Source organism: Neodiprion virginianus, chromosome 4, assembly GCF_021901495.1.
Source record: "Neodiprion virginianus isolate iyNeoVirg1 chromosome 4, iyNeoVirg1.1, whole genome shotgun sequence".
NCBI classification, from domain to species: domain Eukaryota; kingdom Metazoa; phylum Arthropoda; class Insecta; order Hymenoptera; family Diprionidae; genus Neodiprion; species Neodiprion virginianus.
In genome coordinates this window covers 1,169,211-1,190,452 of record NC_060880.1, presented here as the reverse complement: position 1 = coordinate 1,190,452, position 21,242 = coordinate 1,169,211, and the positions used below count along the sequence as shown (strand labels likewise).

Sequence of the window (21,242 nt, the reverse complement as noted above, 5' to 3'; positions counted from 1 at the left end):
CGTCTTCTCGAAAGTCCAAAATTCTTCTCTGCTCTCCGCGTTGTCCTGTTCCTCTTACATGCGTTACCGCATAAGAAATAGAGTGATTGTGAATTAACCCCCGCCAGTGGTGACAGTCGGGTTAGCGTACGGCGAGCAAGAACTCGTACGTAGAAAGACTGTAAGCAGCACGCTGCAGCTGCGCTGCTCGAGGGTTTCGAAGGCGCGAGAAGAGTGGCCGGCTTATCAAAGGCGATGAAAAAGCACTCCGAGCAGAGCTTGGATTGATAAATTGATAAATTACGAGTGCGATATTATTACACCGTGGCACTGCGGCGGAGGATTAAATGGAAATGAGCGGATAATGGAAGTAGTAATAAAAAAGTAGCAAGTAAAATAAAAAACCAGACTGAAAATTTTTGTTGACCGGTGTAATTGAAATGAGAAGAAAATAAAAAACGTAAAAATAATAAAAAGTCTCAGAACTCGGCGTGCCTGATATGAAATAAATTTTTGAGACAACCTTGCAGAAGCAACGAGTATACATCTACGTATACTTAATATTTAGAAGGCTTAACGCATCCTGACGGCAATGACTCTTCGACACGTGATGCGAATAGCTTCTTTCACGTTCGTTTCACATCGCGCGTCCGCCACGACGATTCGTTGAAAAACTTACCGATCGATCGGTTGATTTTTTTTTTTTTTTCTTGAATTTATTTTTTTCCTTTCTTGTTTCTACAATTTCGTGGAGCTCGAAACGTGAAGCGAAATTAATCACTCAATTATATTATATTATACGCGCATATTTTTCGTCGTTAATAAAACACGGCTACAGTGCGATTGCAATTGATACGGTAGCAGGCTGTAATATATCCGCGGTGCGAGTGTGAGTTTTGCATTTTTTAATTGCACACATCGCACACGCGGGACACGGAGATCTGAATTGCTTGGGAAGATTGCGCCTTATACACACGGAGAAGAATGCCTCGGCACATTCTGATCTAAGTAGATAATTCTAACATTAACCGGGGAATGTTATACTGGTAAACCTGTCAACGGGTCTTACACGGAAAATCACCAGCGAGTCGAGAGAGACTGGAAATAGTGCGAACAAGGTGGTGTGCGCATCCGCGAATGTCAACGGTGTGGTTAACCCATTCGTTTTTTTTTTTTTTTACACCATAGCGTACAATCTTGATTTTGAATTTTTGAATTTTATACGATTTTAATTATGGTAAAAAATAATTGTTAAGTACGCGAAACAGGGATTAGATTTTCTGACGAATCGATTGCCGCTATTTATTTATTTACATTATTATCATATTGCGAGAAAAGCGGAAATTTTGGAGAAGACAACAAAATCCATTTCTGAAACACCCCAATAAACATCTCAATATCGTCGAAAAAGTATTTCTTTACCTAAATAAATGCATTCCGAGTCAATATTTCCGTTTTAAAGTAAACGGGTTAATATCTCATGCGTGTAAAAGTTTGTGAGGCTATAATTCCTACGTCGTAGTTTCCGTCACATAATTATCAATGAATTACACAAAGTTAGGTATACGAAAACATTCGTTGAATCAAAAACCGCTTAAAAAACGACTCTCGACTGATCCCGAACCAATGTTATTACACCCGAAAACTTCAAACATACATTTCGAGGATCACAGACGTTGACGACGCTCGTTCCAAACCATCAAAATTGAAACCACTTAACGTCGCTTGGAAAGAAGATACAAATCGACACTCAACCATATAACGTCATGCGTATGTCCATGTCTTTTTTTTTGTGGTAATTTATCGAGTGCTGACGATTTATTTTCATCGTCTAGCCGCGCAACCAGTCTCTCATCCGCGTTGTAACACGTCCTCCGCGATATCAAGAAGGTTATTTCCACCACGTGTGACAAAATTTTTACCCTGCGTTGAGCAGGCTGCAGCTTATTCCCGATGCATTAATCTTTATCGAATCTTGATACTGAAACGCCGTGAAACGGTTCCAATATTTAACGAAGTGAAAGGCGCTTTCTTACGCGAGGAATTGATCCAGGAAACGTCTCGTGATTGATGCAAGTTCGCCGCTTGCGGACTGTGGTGCTGTGGAACTGTTTTTTTACGCGCGTGACGGGAGTTGTAGGTATAATGTAAATGTTGAACCGCGAAGGGATCATCACGTTGTTGCACATGTGCACGTGCCGACGAACGGATAAGGGCGGTGCTGTTCACATCAGAGGGACCGCTAAGTCTGTCGGTGGAACACGAGCCGAAGGCTAAAAGATCTTCGCGGTGGATTGGTACCGAGGCAGGACGCTAATGAGAAGTATTAGGCGGCTCATCACGGCTACGCGTGTCCATCCTTGCGTGGATTCCGCATTGCGATATTGCGGGAATACCCAGAACAAGATACGGTTCAGATTTGCCGCTGGTCCAGCCAGCCGTGCGAAAGACCAGCGCAGAGTTAGAGGACTCTTTCACGTTTTGCGTAGTCAGGTCCGTAACGATGAGATCTGCGAAAAATGAGGTAACGCAGAAATTGAAACTCAATTTTGAACGCAGGTTTTGGTACAATATTTTTCCGAAAACAAAAGCCTCGCGATTCCGGTAGTTGTGCGAAACGTGAAAACGCAAGCAGTGCACGAACGCCCTGAGCCAAGCCACCGTTTCGACCGTGACGGAAAGCGAAGCACCGGTTGTTTTCGAATCTAGAAATAGAAACCCGCCAAGAAGCGAGAGAGCTCATACTGACCAGGGTTCAGCGGGCTTTAGAATTTCATCATACGGTCATAAAACACACACTCGATCGCGTAAATCCCGTTCAAGCTTTCAGAAAATTGGATAACAGACAGCTGCAGGACTCTCAAAGAAATCGCGTCGATTTCGATGATCAAAATTCTTTATGATAAAAGCACAATTGGGTGAAGAATATTTGAGAGAAATAGATTCGTAAACCGTGAAATAGAAACGTCTCGCAAGCCAGCGGACCGTTAAAGAACCGGTGAACTAAACCTGGACAGGGAGTGAAATAGCGGTTGGAGCCGAGACAAATTATAGTCGGTACCTACCGGCAGACACGGCATCGTCTGTAACCGAGGCCTGATGGTTATTTAGATTACTGATCATTTATTTTTCTTCCTAGTTGGTGCATGAACAGAAGCTCCAGACCACGTAGCGCGGGGGTATCATCGTTATATCCTACACTCTGCCGTGGCTCACGCATGCAACATTTTTGTTTTCACACGCGGATGCTTCTCCCTCCGTTACTGTCGTCCGCACTCGCGTAGTACGATTGCGTGGAGAAGAGTAAAAAGTAATCTCTTTAACGAAACGGTAGCGCGACGGGTCGCCTCAGCTTTGACGTTGCCTTAGCATCCATCTACTCGAGGACCGAAATACCTCTGAAGTTTGTCAGTTTCCTAAACGATTTTTTATAATTGACACCGATGCACTTACCAGTATGGGTCCGTCCACCTCGTCCGTCGTTGAAACTGTCGCTCCGAACCATTGGGCCGTTTTGTTGTCCACTTGGTAGGCCGCCCCTATTTTCGCGTTCCACATGTTCCCTGCAATTATATTAGAATCATCGCATCAGTTGCGCGTACTATCCGATACGACGGGGATAAGTGGATTAAAAACGGTCGAAACAATCGCGATTTCGAAGTAGGTACGAGACTGCCAGGTGCAATATCTGGTTCGGAATTGAGTCTTACTGCACACTCGCTGGTTTCCGCAGGGGAGGCGGTATATCCAGTTGGCAGGGTCGACTCCGCTCCTTCGCGGAGAGTAACCTAATACGTCAATGAACAGGACGAGGCTCTGCTGGTGTAATACCGTATAACCGAGAAAGACGCTATATAAGTATGTATAACGAGACAGGCAACTCTGCGAGAACGTTGCCGGCGAGTTTCCGCAACAGACGCTTATTGCGTATACCAGTACCAGGTGCAGCACCGAGTTACGTATCCTTCAAGTTTCAATCCAATTCCAAACCCGAGCCAGTTGCCGCCGCTTCATTCAAGAGAATCCAATGCTGTTTCTGTCTCCCGTTACGCAGAGTACTTGACTCTGCCTACTTTCCTTTTTTGATTCGACAAAGATGTGACTTTAGGTTATACGCCTCCGATGGCCATTCTACACATCCCGCATGCCAAACTTTTGCCTTTTTGAACCTTTGTTTACCGAAAATCTACGGTTTTAAGCGAAGCGCGATGTGTTTCCAGTAACGTGCAACAAACCGCGATCAAAAACGGATATCCGGAACGCCTGTCCGGAACGAATGGAAACGTCAGATTTTTTCCAAATATAGTTCTTCCAAGAGACTCGGACTCGGACTCGGGTTAAGAGTACGCAGCCGGCGATTTCTTCGGCCTTCGTGTACCTCTGCGGTGAACCCGTTACCCGTATGGGTCATTCGATTTCCGTATAAAGAGAAACGGTGGCTGCACTGTCGAGCTGGGGACACCAGCTGCGGAGACGGTCAACCACGTCCAGAGCCAACACGTTCTCGGCTGTATTAGGCGGTGCTGGTTCTTGCGCCGCGTTTCATGCTTCTCCGTATCTCATCCACTTCATCGTCAGGGTGCAGCATCGCGACGACGAACACCGACGCGGTGGTATCATCGTCACCGAGTGACGCGGCGTAGCCGTATGGGAAGTTAGTGACCTCCGAGGTCATTCCTCGTCGACTCCCATTCGTGGACATCCACGTTGCGCTGCGGGATTTTTTCACCATGGTTTGCCTCGTAGCGAACGAAAGGAAATCAGTGGATCCGGATCAGGGTTACACGGACTGATGTCAGGGTTTATTTTCGAAGATGACTCGGCAAGCCGAGGCTGGTGGGTACTATTTTGAATCTAGACCAGTTTCAACCGGCGCCTCGTAATTAGCCATCGCGGGAATAATCATCGGTCGTTATTACGGGGTTAACTGACTTGACAAAAAGGGTTTTAAGTGGCACGTTAACGTTCTGTAATCCAACAGTTTCACGCGCAATTTGTTTGACGGATTCACTTTGACACATTGAAAATACCCCCAAGGTCCAGACACGCGCGATGTTCTTTAATGATTTTGGTATTCGGATGGTATTTAATTGGACAAGAATCGTTGTTTGTCGAACAACAGGAGGTGGCTAATTATCCTCGGATATATCGACCCACCGTACACGGTCTCTGCTACATACCCGTATATACACGTTTCGCGCCTGCAGGACTAAGTTTGCGAGAGGCAGAAACACACGGCGTATTCTGTACCTACTACCGAATGAGAAAGTTGTAGAAGCCAAGTCGATATACTAATTGGCTCTACACGGATAACAACATAGCCGAACCCGGCGGTGATCGAATCGTTGATCGGTAGCCGCTGCTACTGGTTTCTGCAACGACGATATGCCGCTGCTGGCCATGCATTACAGGTATACCCATCCCGATCACTTACGATCAGAAAATTAAAGATTTTTTAATAGCTACATTTCGCTGCTTGGTTTCGTGTCAATTTCCGGTACGATTCAATTACCAGAAACGGTCGAAGATCGAGTTAAATGTTTGGGTTAACAACTTGGTATCCATCGAGCACAACGCGGTTCTCCGCAAACGTGTCTACATCTGTTATAATATGGTCTCATGTGAACGCCCACGCAGGGTTCACCAGAGCTTTCGTTCTAGGGTCAGGGAGAATGTAGGTCATGCGTTAGATGAAAAGAACACTCCCGAGTCGTGGCATTCTAGTTAGCGGTGCTAAAAGTTTCTCGATTGCATACACTCGAGTCGCGTGTATCGTAGCCAGTGTGGAGGGCTAAAATAGGACCGAGAAATTCAATGGATCCACGCCGCCACCAACATGTGACATGTGTATTCGAATTTGCAACAGACTTTCACAGTCTCAAAACACTCTTTAATCTCATCGCTCGATTGTTAATGAATTTGTTTCTATGATTTTACGAGCCTCTTTGAACCCTGTGATATCATATACCGGGTGTGGCTAAAGAAGCTGGACGGTAAGCGTTTTAAATAAATTAAACGAAATTCTTTGTACTAAAAATTTCTTGCAACATAACGCGGCTCGCAATTCGTTACAGTCAATGTTGATACAGACTTAAAAATACTGCGATGACCGAGTTTTGTTATTAAATTATACGTCTAGGTACGAGTATTCTGAAATTGTACAGTATGTTTCCTGCCACCAGATGGCGTTTCTTTTGTCAGCTCACGAGTTAAGCCCACTTCCTTTACATTGTACAGTGATACATAACGCATATTTTCTCTCCCTCTCTCTCTCTCTCTCTCTCTTTTTGTTTTGTTTTTATATAGAAGTCGCGTCGACACGTAATAAGCCCGTATACTCATGCCCATACAACCTTGCAGAGAGTCGTAGGTAGTTATTTTCGGTCCATGACGGAGCTGTATAGTCGGAAAAAATATGCTGTATGCACTCGGATTTACACGTAGGTACAAGCGTGGAAAACATACATCGAGACAGTTATTTATCGCAAGGTGACGATCAAACGACGTTAAATACTCGAGCGTGTTCCATGGAATGTATGATTTCACCTCGAGCTTCGTTGATGACCGTTAAACTTGGACAGTCATTTTTTCGTTTATCTAGATACGGCGTTAAATACCTCGCCGGACCTTCAGACCTCGTTAAATATTTTCCGTCATTCCTGCCTTATCAATAACTTGCATTCTGTTGGATGCGTGTTGTCTCTTTGTCGCACTTCAACTCAAACTGTCACAGTAACTTGCACGGTTATCAGGTAAACGTTTTCTGTAGTCAGTTGCTTGCGTCGGTATGTTTTTTTTCTTGCTTTATGAAAATTTCACTTCATCTCAATTTCACGCTCAGAGTCCATGCGTCCATCCGCAGGTGGGAAACGGAATTCAAGGCGAATTAGCCGGGAATCGACGACCTTGTCCGGACATCTTCGTAATCAATACGAGAAGTTGTTTGCTGTATAAAGACGCGTGTCCAGAACCGGTTGATCCCAGGAATCGATTCTGCTGTATTTTTACTACCTACTTGCCTTCCGATCATGATTCTTACGAGATAGCTGTGCAGCTCTTATACCGTTCAAATTATTATACCGCAACTGAACTCTGACGAGGATTTTGCTTTTTCTCGGCAGTCCTTTGATCCTTATCTTCGAGGAACGATGCTAAGTACTCAATTTTCCGTCACTTTTACGTATAATCTTTTTGGGTGGGGGTAAAAACATAGGAGAGTCAAAAAATTGAAAGGGCACGATATCGAATTTTTAACGAGGCGAAAACTTGGTCTATAGAATTTAAAAATATTGAAAGTAGGAGGATGGAGGAGTAAAAAAATAGAATCCTCAGAACTCCTTTCGATAATATAGAATCTTTTGAAGGTTTTGACCTTTCTACATTTTATCGATCCGTATTGCGACTTTCTATATTTGCACTTGCCACGTTATTATATTGATATTCTGGTCCTTCTATCAATCGACAATTCTAGTTCTTAATCCCCACCCATCTTTTTCCTTCGTCGCTTGGCTCCGAAATCCTTCGAAATCTACTAGGACTACTGTTGTCTGAAATTAGCACAAGTCAGAACAACTTACCCTCTGGGTCGAAGTTGATCTGCGAACAGTTGTTGTCAGTAGCGAAATGACAGGTGTATACTGCACCTCCTTTTTCCACGCCCTCTTGCCTAGTTTGCGCAGCTGGCGCACCGACTATAACCCTGAAGCACAAAACAGACATACATTAATTAAATATTACTTTATACCAGCTGGTTAGTTTAATATCGGCAATTTTATATCTGCTTACGTATTGCATACGTTTCATAAATGTGCGGTATTCAAGACCGTGTACCTGCGATGGTTGCCCAATCAGATCATTCAACTTTGACATTTAAGCCCCTCCAGAGGCACTCTGGCATTACCTTACCATAAAAGAGCGAACTACTTCCTGAGCTGTGCGAAAAATGTGAATTTCGAAACCTTTCACCGTTGGAAATAAGTCATTTTTATTAATATAACGATGCATGTTTTGCACACGCTTCGAAAGTCGAGTCGGAACGTTTCGTATGTTGATTATTGCAATTCTCTGACAAACAGCCCTGAAGAATTTCATCTCTCTTTCGTGATAAATGGCACATGAATAGGTTGTTGGTGAAAAAAACAAATGTTGGAATTAACGTATAACTTATATCTCACGCCGCAGCGGAAAACAATTCTGAACGAGACATGATTGTGTTATATCCATAAATTCCCAGTCAACAGAAGACCCTCCATCAATAGTTCACGTCATCCGTTTGACTCACCGATTACACGGAACTTTGTTCATCGTATGTCCTGTACTAGTGAAATCGCGCAACGGCTATATATACTCATCGTTGCGGTATGTAATTAATGTTGATTTAGTTTTTAAGCCCGATAAAAAATCAGGCAATACTCAAAACCTCGCTCGGTTACAAACATCCTGACGAAAATAATTACATCGCAGTCTCCAACGCCTTGGATTAAGTGTACTTTGAACCCATATTTCCTCCCCGACTTTCGCAGTGATCGACGAAATTATCAACCGCTGTGGATTACGCAAATACAGGTCAGCAGCGGTCATCGGCGTGCCGAAGATTCGCGTTAATTCAGCGTGTGACGTGATCGCGAATTAGTAGACTAATTCGTCATTTCGTTACCAGGAACATAAAACACGCGCTGCTCGAGAATAATAATTTGTTTGGACTAGGGCTGAATACGAAGTCAGACGGCAGTGTATAAAATGTGCTATATTGAGAATTTCTCAATTATAGTACGTATAAAGTTACTTGCGACAAGAGCTGCTTATGCATTGCGTGGATGACGAATTACGGTTGGCAAGAAAACCGCGGGAGTCTCGTCGTCATTTGCAGTTCTGATATCTTGCATCTAAAACACACCGGTGCATCATACCTTTACATGGGCACGCATAAACGAGCCTGGGTAAAAGATCGCGTACTATTATGATCAGATTCTTTAAGGGAAGGTGTACATCTTGGACGGTCTGAAAATCATACCTATTGTTAGGAGTATTTTGATTTTTTTTTTAAATAAAATGATAACACTTGGAGCAATTTCAGTTTGAGGACTTTATTATTTATAATTTCAAGAACATTTTAGATTTTTTTTATTCAAATTAATAACGAAATAGCGACATGGCGCTTACAAGTAACGAGCGACCACGTTTTCCTTTACTTTGAAAAAAGTGGTTTCATTTACTTAAAAAAAAAAACTCCTAACAATAGATATGATTTTAGACCATCCAGGCTGTACCCCACCCCCTAAAAACTCAGCGTCCAATTTACCACAAAAAAAATTGCCCATTATCTTCATCGGTTCGATAGCCAAGGTTCGCCTTGCGCTTGGCCTTTCATGCAACTCACAACGCCTCGACGCAGATGCTTATGGATCTGGTCTATTACCGAGATTGGATTGATGGACGAGGTGCATCGGCCTGTGTAGTCAGCTGATTCATTACGCGCAGGCTGCATGTGAAAGAATAACATACACGTCCAGCCCACTCTGGTGCACTACGTGAACGCCGCGTTGTTTGTGGACGCAAAATTGGGCTAACACATGCACACCTCTCAGTCCATTATCGGCGGTGCAATTATTACCAGGGAGCGCCCGCCGCGTACCTTATTCCGGAAGTGAGAAAATTGTAGGTGACTACAGCTCCGAGTGAAGCATGGGGTATCATGGTTTTGACAACTAATTGCAAGTGTATTTTTATCGTTACGGTCGGCTTTGCCAGGTTGTAGCGCTTTTTATTTACCGCCACAATTATACCCCGTGCTACGAAACGATCCGTACGTGATTCAACGTTCAATAATAAATTTTTACTATTCGCCGAACGATAATGTTCAACGATGGAACAACCGTCCTGATGCGATTACCGAGAATCGCGCTGCGAGATCATTTCTTAATTTGGAAGCATACGTACGGTACCGAGTACGGCATTGAACATTCATAAACGCAATTTAAAAGGAAGTGCAGGTCTTGGTCGCGATTAGTCATACTCGGCCTTTTTGTATTCCTGCCAAGGTTTGCCGGGAAGAGTTTGAACGATCCGCGGGGACATCCGCCCCTCTCGAATCCAACGACTCTTCGTGTAATCCCCTCACGAAAATGTCAGCTCGCCTGGCATCTTAAGGACACATTTTAATTGCCTGCCCGTCACTTGCACAGTGGCAGGATCTCGGGGCTTCGCGTTCATTTATTATTATCTACCCCGGGCAGTAGAATTCATGAGGATTAATCCTGCGGAGGCACCGAATTATCGCCCGTCTTCGAAAACCGTCTGAATAAATTTAACCGATATGCGTTACAATTTTAAGAGGGCGTAACAATTCGTTCCCTGGCTTAATTCCGGAGCAACGAAATAAGTCATTATCTCGTCACGGGAATGAGCCGTCGAAACGTTGATTCTTCGGTGGCCCTCGGGTGGAAAAAGAATAACTGCCACGCGTTTCGGTAAAACAAACTTAAGGAAGGTTTTAACGGCGTTACGCAGCTAGTCAAAATTCGGTTGCGTAGCGTGTTTGACTGGCCTACCAGGTTTTTGAGAATTTGGCTTTCTCGTCCGTTTCTCCATAAGAACACGTGTGGAATAAGCGAAGACATATTTGCTTACATCTCATAAACAATCCCGTGAATCGGTACAAAATTTTTATCTGGCGATTGAATCACATAAATCTATTGAATTGTCAAATTTTATCAAAAACCGAATGTTAATTCTGGTATGGTTAGAAATCCCTTAAGTGTAAAGCCCATCGAAATTCGGCCCGCAAGCTGAAGCGTAGCTGAAACCCCCTGCCGTTTTATCGGTCATCCTTAATCGTTTTCGGATATTGCTCTCGCTCCGCATGTGTGTTGTTACGATATAAAGAAAATTTCTGACTGACATTGACAAATGAAGTTTCTCGTTCGTAGGATAATTTCCGCCATGTAAGTTATAATTTTTCTTGGAGCCGCTCCTGGATAAATTGTCGATAAGAGTCGCCTTTTTACCATCACGCTGAGGATATCGACGTCGTCGAAACGAGAGACGATTCCCCGAGACACCCGTGAACGTGAACTCGTGAGATTTGCCTAGTAAAGACTCTCCGCAAGGCCTTGACACACTGCCGTTACGTATACGACTTGATAGACGTCGTGGTGGTCTGTGCACGTTACTATAGAACACCGCATAATCGCCTTGAACGAACACCGGGTATAACTCTGAGGTAAAATGCAAAGTATCAGTCTTACTCCGATTGAGTGTGTTAATATGCAAGTACGTGCGCGCGTGTGTATTTATGAGCACGAGTAAAACGCCATAAGCGACTTACGCAATCAGGGCAATTCATTCGGCTTAACGCGTGCTTACATCAGCGGAGAATGATCGCAGACCCTGACACACACGCATGGTCTTTTATACTTATCAAGTGTCCGTTGTCGTTTCATCTGATGTTGCGAACGTCGACTGGCTGATTCTTTTTTCGCCTCGATATCTTTTTCTTCCTTGCAAATGTTTGACTTTCACATTTTTTTACACAAACACTGCGCTTCGAATGGGTGCGAAATTTCATTACCGATGAGAATTTTCATCTTCCAGATAAACGTTCGATTTTGAAAGCTCGTGTAGCGAAATTCTAGACGAGTCATCGCTTGAAATGTCTATTTGCTGTTGGATGATCCTCGAACATAGTACAAAGTCCACTCTAACACCTCGTGAGTAAATTACAGTGTATAGGCGTGTTGTTGTTTCAAAAGTGTCAATCGTCAACTCACATGCCATGCATATACTTATACTGTACCACGTATACTATTCCATATGCACGAATACTTGCGCAATAATGCATCGTTTAAAAATGGAATTGAATCGTCGTCGGTACCATAATAGGCTGGTTTATTTTTTACCTTTTTTTTCAAGGCCCCACTCGAAAAATGAAAAAAAAAAGTTAAAAAATGAACCTCTCTAATGCGATAATCACCTCTGTAAGCACGCTGATTACTGCAAATCTCGTCTTTAGAATACGTATTGTTTTTCACTTTGATCTGGCAAGCGAATGGCGTTATCTTATTCCCAAGAACATTGCGATTACCGTTATCATCTCGCGAGTTCAGTCGCATGTCGAGTTATCATTCGTTGCGTGGGACGGGATGGTTTCGCATCCGCAGGCCGCTCCTCAATCTTTGCTCTGCTCGTTTCTGCCCGTCTTTCATTCGCTTCGCATCGAAGTGGATGTCGTAGAATTTTACTCTGGCCACCGTTATTTGCCGGTGAATCAAACGAACCAACGACTATCGCGTAGCTGCAATTCTTTTACGCGCCGATCAGGTACAGCGGTTCAAATATAGGCATACGATGCCACATAATTCAATTTAGCAATGGTTTCTTTGCACCGTCGAAACTTACGCCAACGCAATCGCGTTTCAGCATCTACCCACGTGCAATCGTTTCATTCATATACTCGGCCATTGGATAGCATGAATATCTCTCTAATTGCAGCGGATTCAATTCTGCACCATATGTCTACCGTTGTTTCGGAAAATTGCGGCTTCGAAGCCGGCCAATTTAATTTATTTCACACTTATTGAACGGTAGCTCAAGTCTCGGAGCGTTACTGATAATCATCTGTCACAACAGCTATGTATGAAAAGAAGAAAACAGGACGACGATGCGTGTAGCAATAAAATAGGTCTGCAACCAAAAAACTGCGCAGATTATTTCATAAACTTTCACTCAGCGAAACTGGGAAATATACTCAAAAATTTTCATAGCGCCAGGTTTTTTCCTCGAACTCGTGTTTGTAGTTTCGTTTAGAGTGAAACTCTCGTTCAACTCGAAATCTGCTATCCTATTCTTGATTCTAAAGATCCAATGGAAAAGTGATTTCTTACTTTCATTTAATATTTATCTGACAATTAGTGAGACTCGAGAATAAACGGAAAATGGAAAGCGGATGTGTATCAAAGAGAAGAAGATATTTCATAGGGAAGAAGAACGAACACGAAATGTTGAGTACATTTCATGAAGAAATTGGTTGTCTAATTTTATAAGAAATATCGTTAAGTTCATTGTAACGAAGGCGGTGGTTTATTCATTATTTTTATGCCTGTATTCTGCAAAAATATTGTATACAGCACACTCGAAAGCATAATATTTACCAACAACATCCCACGCATGGGAGTTGAAATAAAATATTTTTGTTGCAGTCCCGTGCAATTAGAGTGATCTGCCTCATTTTCAGAGGCCATTGTAGTTCCTTACGACCTTAAGTGGCAATTGAAACGTCTCGCATCATTAATTGCGCAATAACACCGCGAGTTCCTGACCTCGTTCTTTTTCGGTATGCGTCGCCTTCTTATCTCTTCGGTTATAATGCAAATTTGCAAGAATCTATCGTTATCATATATATATATATATATACTCGAGTTAATAAGTGGGTTACATCAAACGATGTATAAGAATAGCCACTCAAGTCGAACAACAATTACGAAATCGAGGAGAACGCCTGTCTGAACCATCCAACGAACATCGTGTACGGATTGTTTTCTGCATTATCATGCAGTTCTTGCAAACATACATCGCTGTATATTCGCTGAAGCGAACGCGTCGCGATACCAGAATGTATTCGAGAAACCGCCGCCGCATTGACTTATTACACAATGACACAATGCCGGATAGCTAAACTCGTTTATATTCCCATATTTGGGAAAATCGGACGCCTCGATCTGTCGACGCCGTGGAGGGATAACCCGAGCCAGAGTCACCTCGGCGGCGGATTGCTCAATGCCGGTGCTGCTGATCTATGAGAAATCCCGGGTTCCGCGGCTTCGTCGAGCTTCGGTGTCCAATCTCTCGTTCTAATCTCCAATTCTCAACCCATTTGCCTGGCTTCTCCGAACACGCGGCAGCTCTCTAAGGACACGAGGTACGAACGGTTCTACCGCCTCCGTGACAAATTCCTTCGCCGTCAGCCATCCTCGTTTCTCTCCATCTTCGCGCGCATACATCGGATTCAAACTCGCGCCAAAACGACGACCCACGTCACTGATCTCTGATTTCGATCCTTGATCTTCTCACGACTTTACGATCTTTTCTTTACCTCCTCGTCGTCCTTTCGGCTTCACCATTTTCACAAACAAGACGATGCGTGTGAAATTTCACATCGACAGTCGTAACGCCTTTAAGTAGTAACAGTGCTGTAAGGTTTTGGAAAATTCGATTTTTTTTTATTTACTTTTCTTGTCATTAAATAATATTTTAGGGTCATAGAAACAATATCCAGTTGGTCCTATGGTGAGCAAAATTTTGCTCGTAAAACTTTAAACGCATTTTTCTCGCAACCACTTTTTTCGAAGCGAGAGGACAGATTGCTTGAACACCGTTGCATGGATCGATTTGAAATCTTGACTGTAGCTTCGCAATTTCATTCTCTATGAAAGTCCGTATATACGCCGTTTTTTTTATTTAGCGTAAACTTTCCTTTTTTTTTTATCTTCAACAACTTGCTGTTTTTTTTTTTTTTTTCTTGGCCAAAAGTCGAATAATTTTTTCAAAAGTGCACCATTTCTACAAAATGTGATTTAAAAAACAACCTCTACGTACTTCCATAGGCAATAGTATATTGATTATGAAATTTTTTCGTTTTTTGTTCCAGGTACTACCTATACTTTACGAAGAATCCGTCCTCCCGTGTAGGAATTTGAAAAAAACACGTCGGTTCCAAAGATTAGCTTCATCTTCCCCAGTTTGCATCAAAATGATGATACCTATACGACTTGTACGATATTCTTCGAGGTATGTAGATCGTCTTTTTAGATCGCTCGAAATCATGCCTGCTAATCGGATCGGCACACGCCTAGTGTGTGACATTGTTCAACGTACGTGTATGCGTGCAAAGAACCGCGTGCTGACGTAAGACGCAACGGCGGAGCGCCACGACGCTACTTATAAGGAGCACCGTGCGAACGTCACCTTGACGCCTTCGCGTCTTTCCGCCCATATCGATACGCCCCCCCCCCCCCCCCCTTACCTTTAATACTTTTACACTTACGCCGTTATAGGTAATTTTTCTCGTTTCCGTAACCGCGGGTCGCACCAACTCCACAACTTTCAAGAACTCTTGCGAGTTCTGGAATTTCACGAGAGGCCAAAATACCGCTGCGCAAATTCCGAAAACAACATTTCTTCGGATCGTCCGGTACATTCTCAATTTTCGAGGAGGTGCGTGATCGGTCCAACGATTCATTGTCGTTTCTTTGGTCCTCCAAGATGCAGGTAATTATTTCAGGTATGGATTTCATTGCAGAAGTGGAAACGGAATGGGGTTGTTCATTTATCGCAGTTACGTGGTATTATGTATTGACGTTATATCTTTGCACTTTCGAAATATATTCATCGTTTATACATAATTTTACAATGAAACCACAAGTAGCTTCCAGTCAAACATTTCACTTATTCACAACGAAGCCTCCGTTGATTTATGTTACCATTTTTACCCGAATGTACACGATCGCTGTGAGAATCAGTCTAGATACGATTATTAATCTGAGATATGAGTTTTCGACCTCTGTAAAGTGAAAAAATCTCCATACGTTGCAGCGCAAGACGACTCTGGGATGAATGGAATAATCCTCAAAAAAAAAAAGATAATTTTGGATGGAATGCAAATGCGTAAAGTATTTTATAGATCTAGAGACGCGGAAAATTCGAGGCGATGCAGCTACTCACTAAAAACCTAATGATCTTTGAAATTTTTTCATCTCATTCCATTCTAGTCTTCGCCTGCCAATACGCATCTACGTCCAATCCGTAGATGCGTTTCGCTACTTTTCTCAGGTATGGAAACTCCATTAACGATTAACGACCGGCGGATAGTTTCAGCCAGGGGCGTTTTATGTTTGCCAAGCAATTTGAGGGTACTCGCGGTTATCAGAGGCTGGTGTGGGCATGAGCAGCAGCTGGTCCGTCGGCAGAGCGAGCTCGGCTCTCTCCAAAATAAAAGGTGGGGCCTGCATTCGTGAGTGACGGGTAAGTTTCTTACCGAATCGGAGAAACGGTTTTTGTCCAGGTTCACGTACGTGCCTGACTACCTAAGCGTCCGCACCACATGTAAGTACTCAAGCTTGATTCTCCCGGCTTTCGCAAGGTCTGGTGCCCACGTTGTGCAACGCCTTCGTTGTACCCCGAGTTGAAAAGACACGAAGTGCAGGCTCAAATCTCGACGTGCAACGGTTATGGGAAACATGGAAACCATCCGTTCGCTGAAACTCTGCCATAGAACGATTCCATGGACGAGAAACCGCGGTGAAGAAAAACGAGAGTGGATCGATTTTAACATCTTTTGTAAGCTGTAGTTACAAAATCTCGATCGAGAATCCCGGAAACACGAATCCGGTAAACGGTGAAGAAATTTATACGAACAACTCTCGATTTTGCTGAGAAAACGGGTGGAAAAATATCGCGGTTAAAGTTCAATCCGACATTGATCGTCGGTTAATTCGCTTCGAGCGGTAATCGAGGTTGAGTTCATCTGAAATCTCTGCCAGTCTAACCATCAAATAGATCGTTGTGAATACTAGATGAACACATCTGCGGTGGTCAATTAAAAACGTATCGAGCGCCTTATCAACTAACAAGCTCGATAAATCTCAATCGAATTATATATATCGTACGTGCATACGTACGCACGTTGTCCCAGTTTTTATCACGCATTGTACGACGCGATGCTACATATAGCATTTTATCGAACTGTGATCAGTTGTGTGCAGCGCTGCGATATTCTCTTGCGGCTAATAAACTTGGCCTGTCATATCTCTGCAACGCTACAGCAGTCCGTGTACCGTAAACACGTACGATATGAATTATTTATCGAATTGTTTCCAGATTCTAATCAGATATCGTCGATCCGTGAATCGGTGTGGGACGAAAGAATTCTATTCTCAATGTATCGAACGGTCGTGGAGGGAATGCGAGGATCGTATTGAATCGAAAATACAATTGAGCCTTCGACTTTATAATCTAATGAGACGTACCTAACCATCTGCAACTCATTCGATATATCAAAACGTGATTCCCAAACGGGTTTGTGTACACATACCTAATTGACTTGGAAACAATTGGACTTGTATCTATAGGTACGCGCATAAGCCGACTGGCAAACAAATATCTATTAAGTAATATGTGCGGGTTCCTTTCTACCCACGCCTCATCTCGGCTCGGCGAGGTGGGTTGCCACACATTTTTTCATCACGTTTACGGGGCACCAAGACGAAGCGGCGAACCTCTCGTCCTATGCGTGCCCACATCGACCAGCCAATAAACTTTGCGCCGATACACGAAGGTTTAAACGCCTGCGGCCAAGACAGCGGCAGCAGACTTTGACGGTGGTAAATAAGGAAAACACGTGCTTGACGAGGCGGGGCCCCGGATACTACCTACGTCACCGTCCACCGTCCATCTCGTATTCTCGGCTTTGTTACCGATGGGCATGCACCCACCAAATGACACGGAAATTAGCCAGTCACTCCGCTCGAGACGATCTGCTAACCAGATGTTCGCCTCGTTGTCCTTCTACTTCCTGCATCCTTCGGTATTGGTAGAAGAATTATCACCGCAGCTTGGAAGATTTTTCAGTTATTCCAAGACGCGGTCTAGCGCTATTGTTCTTTCAACTATTCAGCAGTCTTCGGTACCGAACAGACTCCTGGAATTGGTAATTTATTCCGTAATTGAGCCTCTCGCTCGGCGACCAATGTTTTGAGTTAACCCTCCGAACGTTTAATCAGTCAGAATTAAGATTTAACGCCGCGATAACGAATGCTGAGAATTGTACGACAACGATCTGTAATTCCATTACACGTGTATGGTTTTGAGAAAAGAAAAGAAAAAAAAAACTGTTACATTCTTTCACGGCAAATTTTATAATTGCTCTTATCGCACATACTGAAATTCGAAACGTTTAACCGCACGGACTTGACGGTGAGTTCGTTTCGAGTCAGCTTGTCTCTGTGAAATCGAACACCGTCAATGAATTCCACGGAGTCGAATGACCGAGGAAATTGCCTATGCGACTTATGGTGTGGAACGCAACGCGAAAACGGCGTTTCTTCTTCCCCATATTCGAAAGAACGCAACCACCGGGGTAGTGAACGACCACTTTAGACCTCACGTGGCTGGGAGTGAAGAGAGGACCGGGTAGCACTTGGAGATAACGAGGAAAGAGTTTCTAGCCGTAGGCCCCGCAGCCTCGTAACTTGTTTTCTGTCATTGCCAGTGGGCATCTTGGCTTATGGGACCACGTTCTAGCGTTTCGTCGTCAGGACTTGGGCCGCTCCACCGCGTCTAATTATAATGCTCGTTACAATCCGCGCCGGTCAAAACTATACCGAGTGTAAACCTCCAGCTTACGCCGAAACCACTGCGGGTGAGTTGTAATTGGTGTGAAAATATTGTCGGATGGAAAAATTGTACTCGCATATTCATTTAAACGGACGTTTAAGTCCATGGTTTTCCTTGTTTTGCCATCGCGGTAAGAATGGCGATAAACTTTCACCCATGCATACATACATATTCAAGATAGTATGTCCTTTACAGGAGTACCAGAAAAGCCGCTTAACGTTTCTTAGAATTATATTATTGTCGCTTGCCTATATCTCGGAAAGAAAACCCAACGACGGACGCTTGAAGAAACCTGCGATAGATTTTGCGAAATAATTACGGACAATAATTATTTGTGGAAAACTTATCGAAGGAGGATAGGGTGATTGGAAGCGATCGTAAAACTCGAATCGCTGAAGAGTAATTAATTCGTAAGCAGGTGAAATCAACACGCTCAGCATTCTTAGGCACGCCGTGAATTCGAAATGACAGCGATATTTCTTTATCATTGCACAGCGGGCCGGAAATGGGTGAACAAATTCAGGTCGCATCGGAATACAAACAGTCTGCAAAAATTCATATTCGTATCTGGGTAAGAAAATTTGGATGAAAATAATTCGGCCGGATTGAATGGGGTAAAGCTAATGTGTTAGCCGGTAGAAAACAAGATTCCTGATGTTTCCCACGCAAGATTAGAACTAGACCAGGCACCGCGAGGCTGGTGCAACTGACATTTCCGACAATTTATGCATCTCCGATGCAACGACGATTCCTTGTAAGGAGTTTGTGTGAAAAGCCTGATTGTAACGACCATTTTTGTCGTGCGGTTTTCCATACATATTGTTGCGCAGTCGCCTTAAAAGGCAAGTTGAAGAAAAAAATACGGCATCGCGGTGAAAATCACTTCTCAGAAATTGCCTGATAAATGATTGTACACAGTGAAGCAGTGAAACAGCAAAACAACTTGTATGTTACTCGTTGTCAAAGATATCGGTAAACTGATCCAGTTTCGAAGAACACGTGAAGAAAAAGCAGTTTTGAAACTAACCGTGACGACTGAAAACGTTGTGAGTAAATTGCCAGAAGCGATAGGAATGCGGGAAGGCACTTCAAAAGAATTTCAACACTCATACTTACACCGATAGTCGTTAATTGCGGGAATCACGATATGGAAACTCCGTCTATTACACATTTTCCTTGAGTCGATACATATTCTCAGAGACGTGACGAATCGATCTTTATCCTCTGCAGATATTCCACGCTATCATAAATATAGATGGTCATTCATAATTCATTGCACCCAAGGAACTTGTCACCGTGCGTATAGCGTTTCACACTTTATACACATACTTACTTTTACTTTGGGTGGGAAAACCTGATTAGAACGTTTTACGATAGCGGTTAACGGTGACGCCTACGTCGCTGACGCTGGGAGTTTGCAGGAAATGATCGGAATTAGTCGTCTTAATCATCACGAGGATTAGAGAATTTCTCTTTTCGTCTACGATCGTGGTGGTGGTCAGAAAAATTGACTCATATAATTATCATGAACTCTACGCGATAACAGCGTTCGGGATAATCGAAAAAATTTTGAGCCACTGATAAGATTCGGGGTGTCGTTCAACGAGTCATAAATTCCAGGACAATTCCTTTAAGACCTTTCTCCAAAATCGGTACGGACCATACCTACTCCATAAAATTTTATCTCTGCATCTTACTTCGTCTCATACTTGCAAAGAGTGGCAAATCGACCGCACTTGGGCGGCGGATGATGGGATAAAAAAAAAGGAAGGAAGGAACGAACGAAGTGCTGCCTTTCATTCATGAAGCTTGGACGCGACATAGCGTGCGTAAGGATTTTAAGAAGTAATGACTCGATCTTACAAAGTGGAGGATCGCCTAGGCAGCCCACGTCACACGCTGCTGGTCCCGGCGATGACCTAATCTCTTGAATCAAGAAAGAGCCGCTTCCATCACGCGCGCAAATATACACGAAAGGCTGCGTCAGTTGAAAAACGGCGATGTCTCACCAATGCAGGTGATACGAGAAAAAAATGTGCATGAATCAAAGGAGTGGAAGGATATTTGTACTATCGCGTTACATTCGTCGGTGATTTGACTTTTGATAGGACAACCGCGTATTCATCACGCGAATGTATTTTTGCACGTACTCTCTTCATATCCAAGTTTCGTGATGGTTCACGACGACGACGACGGGACTAATCGTGAAAAGTCTTTCATCGAGGCTCAGCTCATTTGTATATACCCGGTATTATGCGGAGCGAGGGCAGACCTTAGCTAACTGCTGGAAATGAAAGTTTATTTGTGGAAACGCGGACGTACCAAATGACGTGAGTCACGTAGAAAGAAGAGACGCTTTTGGTTTCTCTAGACTCCCTCCGAGTCCGTACCTAAAAACGATCGGTGATGTGATGACTTTTATACACTCCTACCAAAAGATTTACACGTTCAATCGTTGTGTATATACTCTAACAACACTGCACGGTGTTCCCGTTTGTTCTTACTACATGTCTACAGAAGCGATAAGAATTCACTCCTGGTACGGTACGGTCATTTAATTACCGCTCTTCGAATTCACCGGCATCGGCACAAGCTTAGACAGTCATTGATTTTTACAGCTGAACGTGATGTTCCGTGTGAAAAAGTTTATGATCTCGCTATGAAACCCAATTCTTGGAAGATACCGTTTCATCCATATTAACCTTCGACGACCGTTTTGCATAAAACATCAATTTCAGGCTCGATGACGAACTCCGACATCTACTACCTCTGGATTACTCAAGTATAAATCAGATGACTACGTCATCGTTCCAAGTCACGTTACTCTTTGCGCTGAAACCATTTAGACCCCCATATGTGCTGGTGTAACCAGACAC

At 43.4% G+C, this 21,242-nt stretch overlaps 2 protein-coding genes across 4 annotated transcripts in view; one reads left to right on the top strand and one right to left on the bottom strand.

The window, feature by feature from the left end:
* Positions 1-21,242, top strand: part of LOC124303480 (telomerase Cajal body protein 1) — a 48,943-nt gene that overhangs the window by 24,570 nt on the left and 3,131 nt on the right. Inside the window, exons 2-3 of one of the 2 annotated variants that reach the window (XM_046760730.1) lie at positions 14,624-14,763; positions 15,030-15,243. In XM_046760730.1, the coding sequence (XP_046616686.1) occupies positions 15,238-15,243 (6 nt within the window). In that variant the 5' untranslated portion in view covers positions 14,624-14,763; positions 15,030-15,237. The remainder of the gene's footprint in view (positions 1-14,623; positions 14,764-15,029; positions 15,244-21,242) is intronic. The other variant, XM_046760727.1, reaches the window with a different exon arrangement.
* LOC124303478 (integrin alpha-PS2) overlaps positions 1-21,242 on the bottom strand; it is a 47,507-nt gene that overhangs the window by 25,582 nt on the left and 683 nt on the right. For both annotated transcript variants that reach the window (XM_046760722.1, XM_046760723.1), the window contains exons 2-3: positions 7,557-7,678; positions 3,433-3,542 (exon numbers count right to left, since the gene is read on the bottom strand). In XM_046760722.1, the coding sequence (XP_046616678.1) occupies positions 3,433-3,542; positions 7,557-7,678 (232 nt within the window). The remainder of the gene's footprint in view (positions 1-3,432; positions 3,543-7,556; positions 7,679-21,242) is intronic.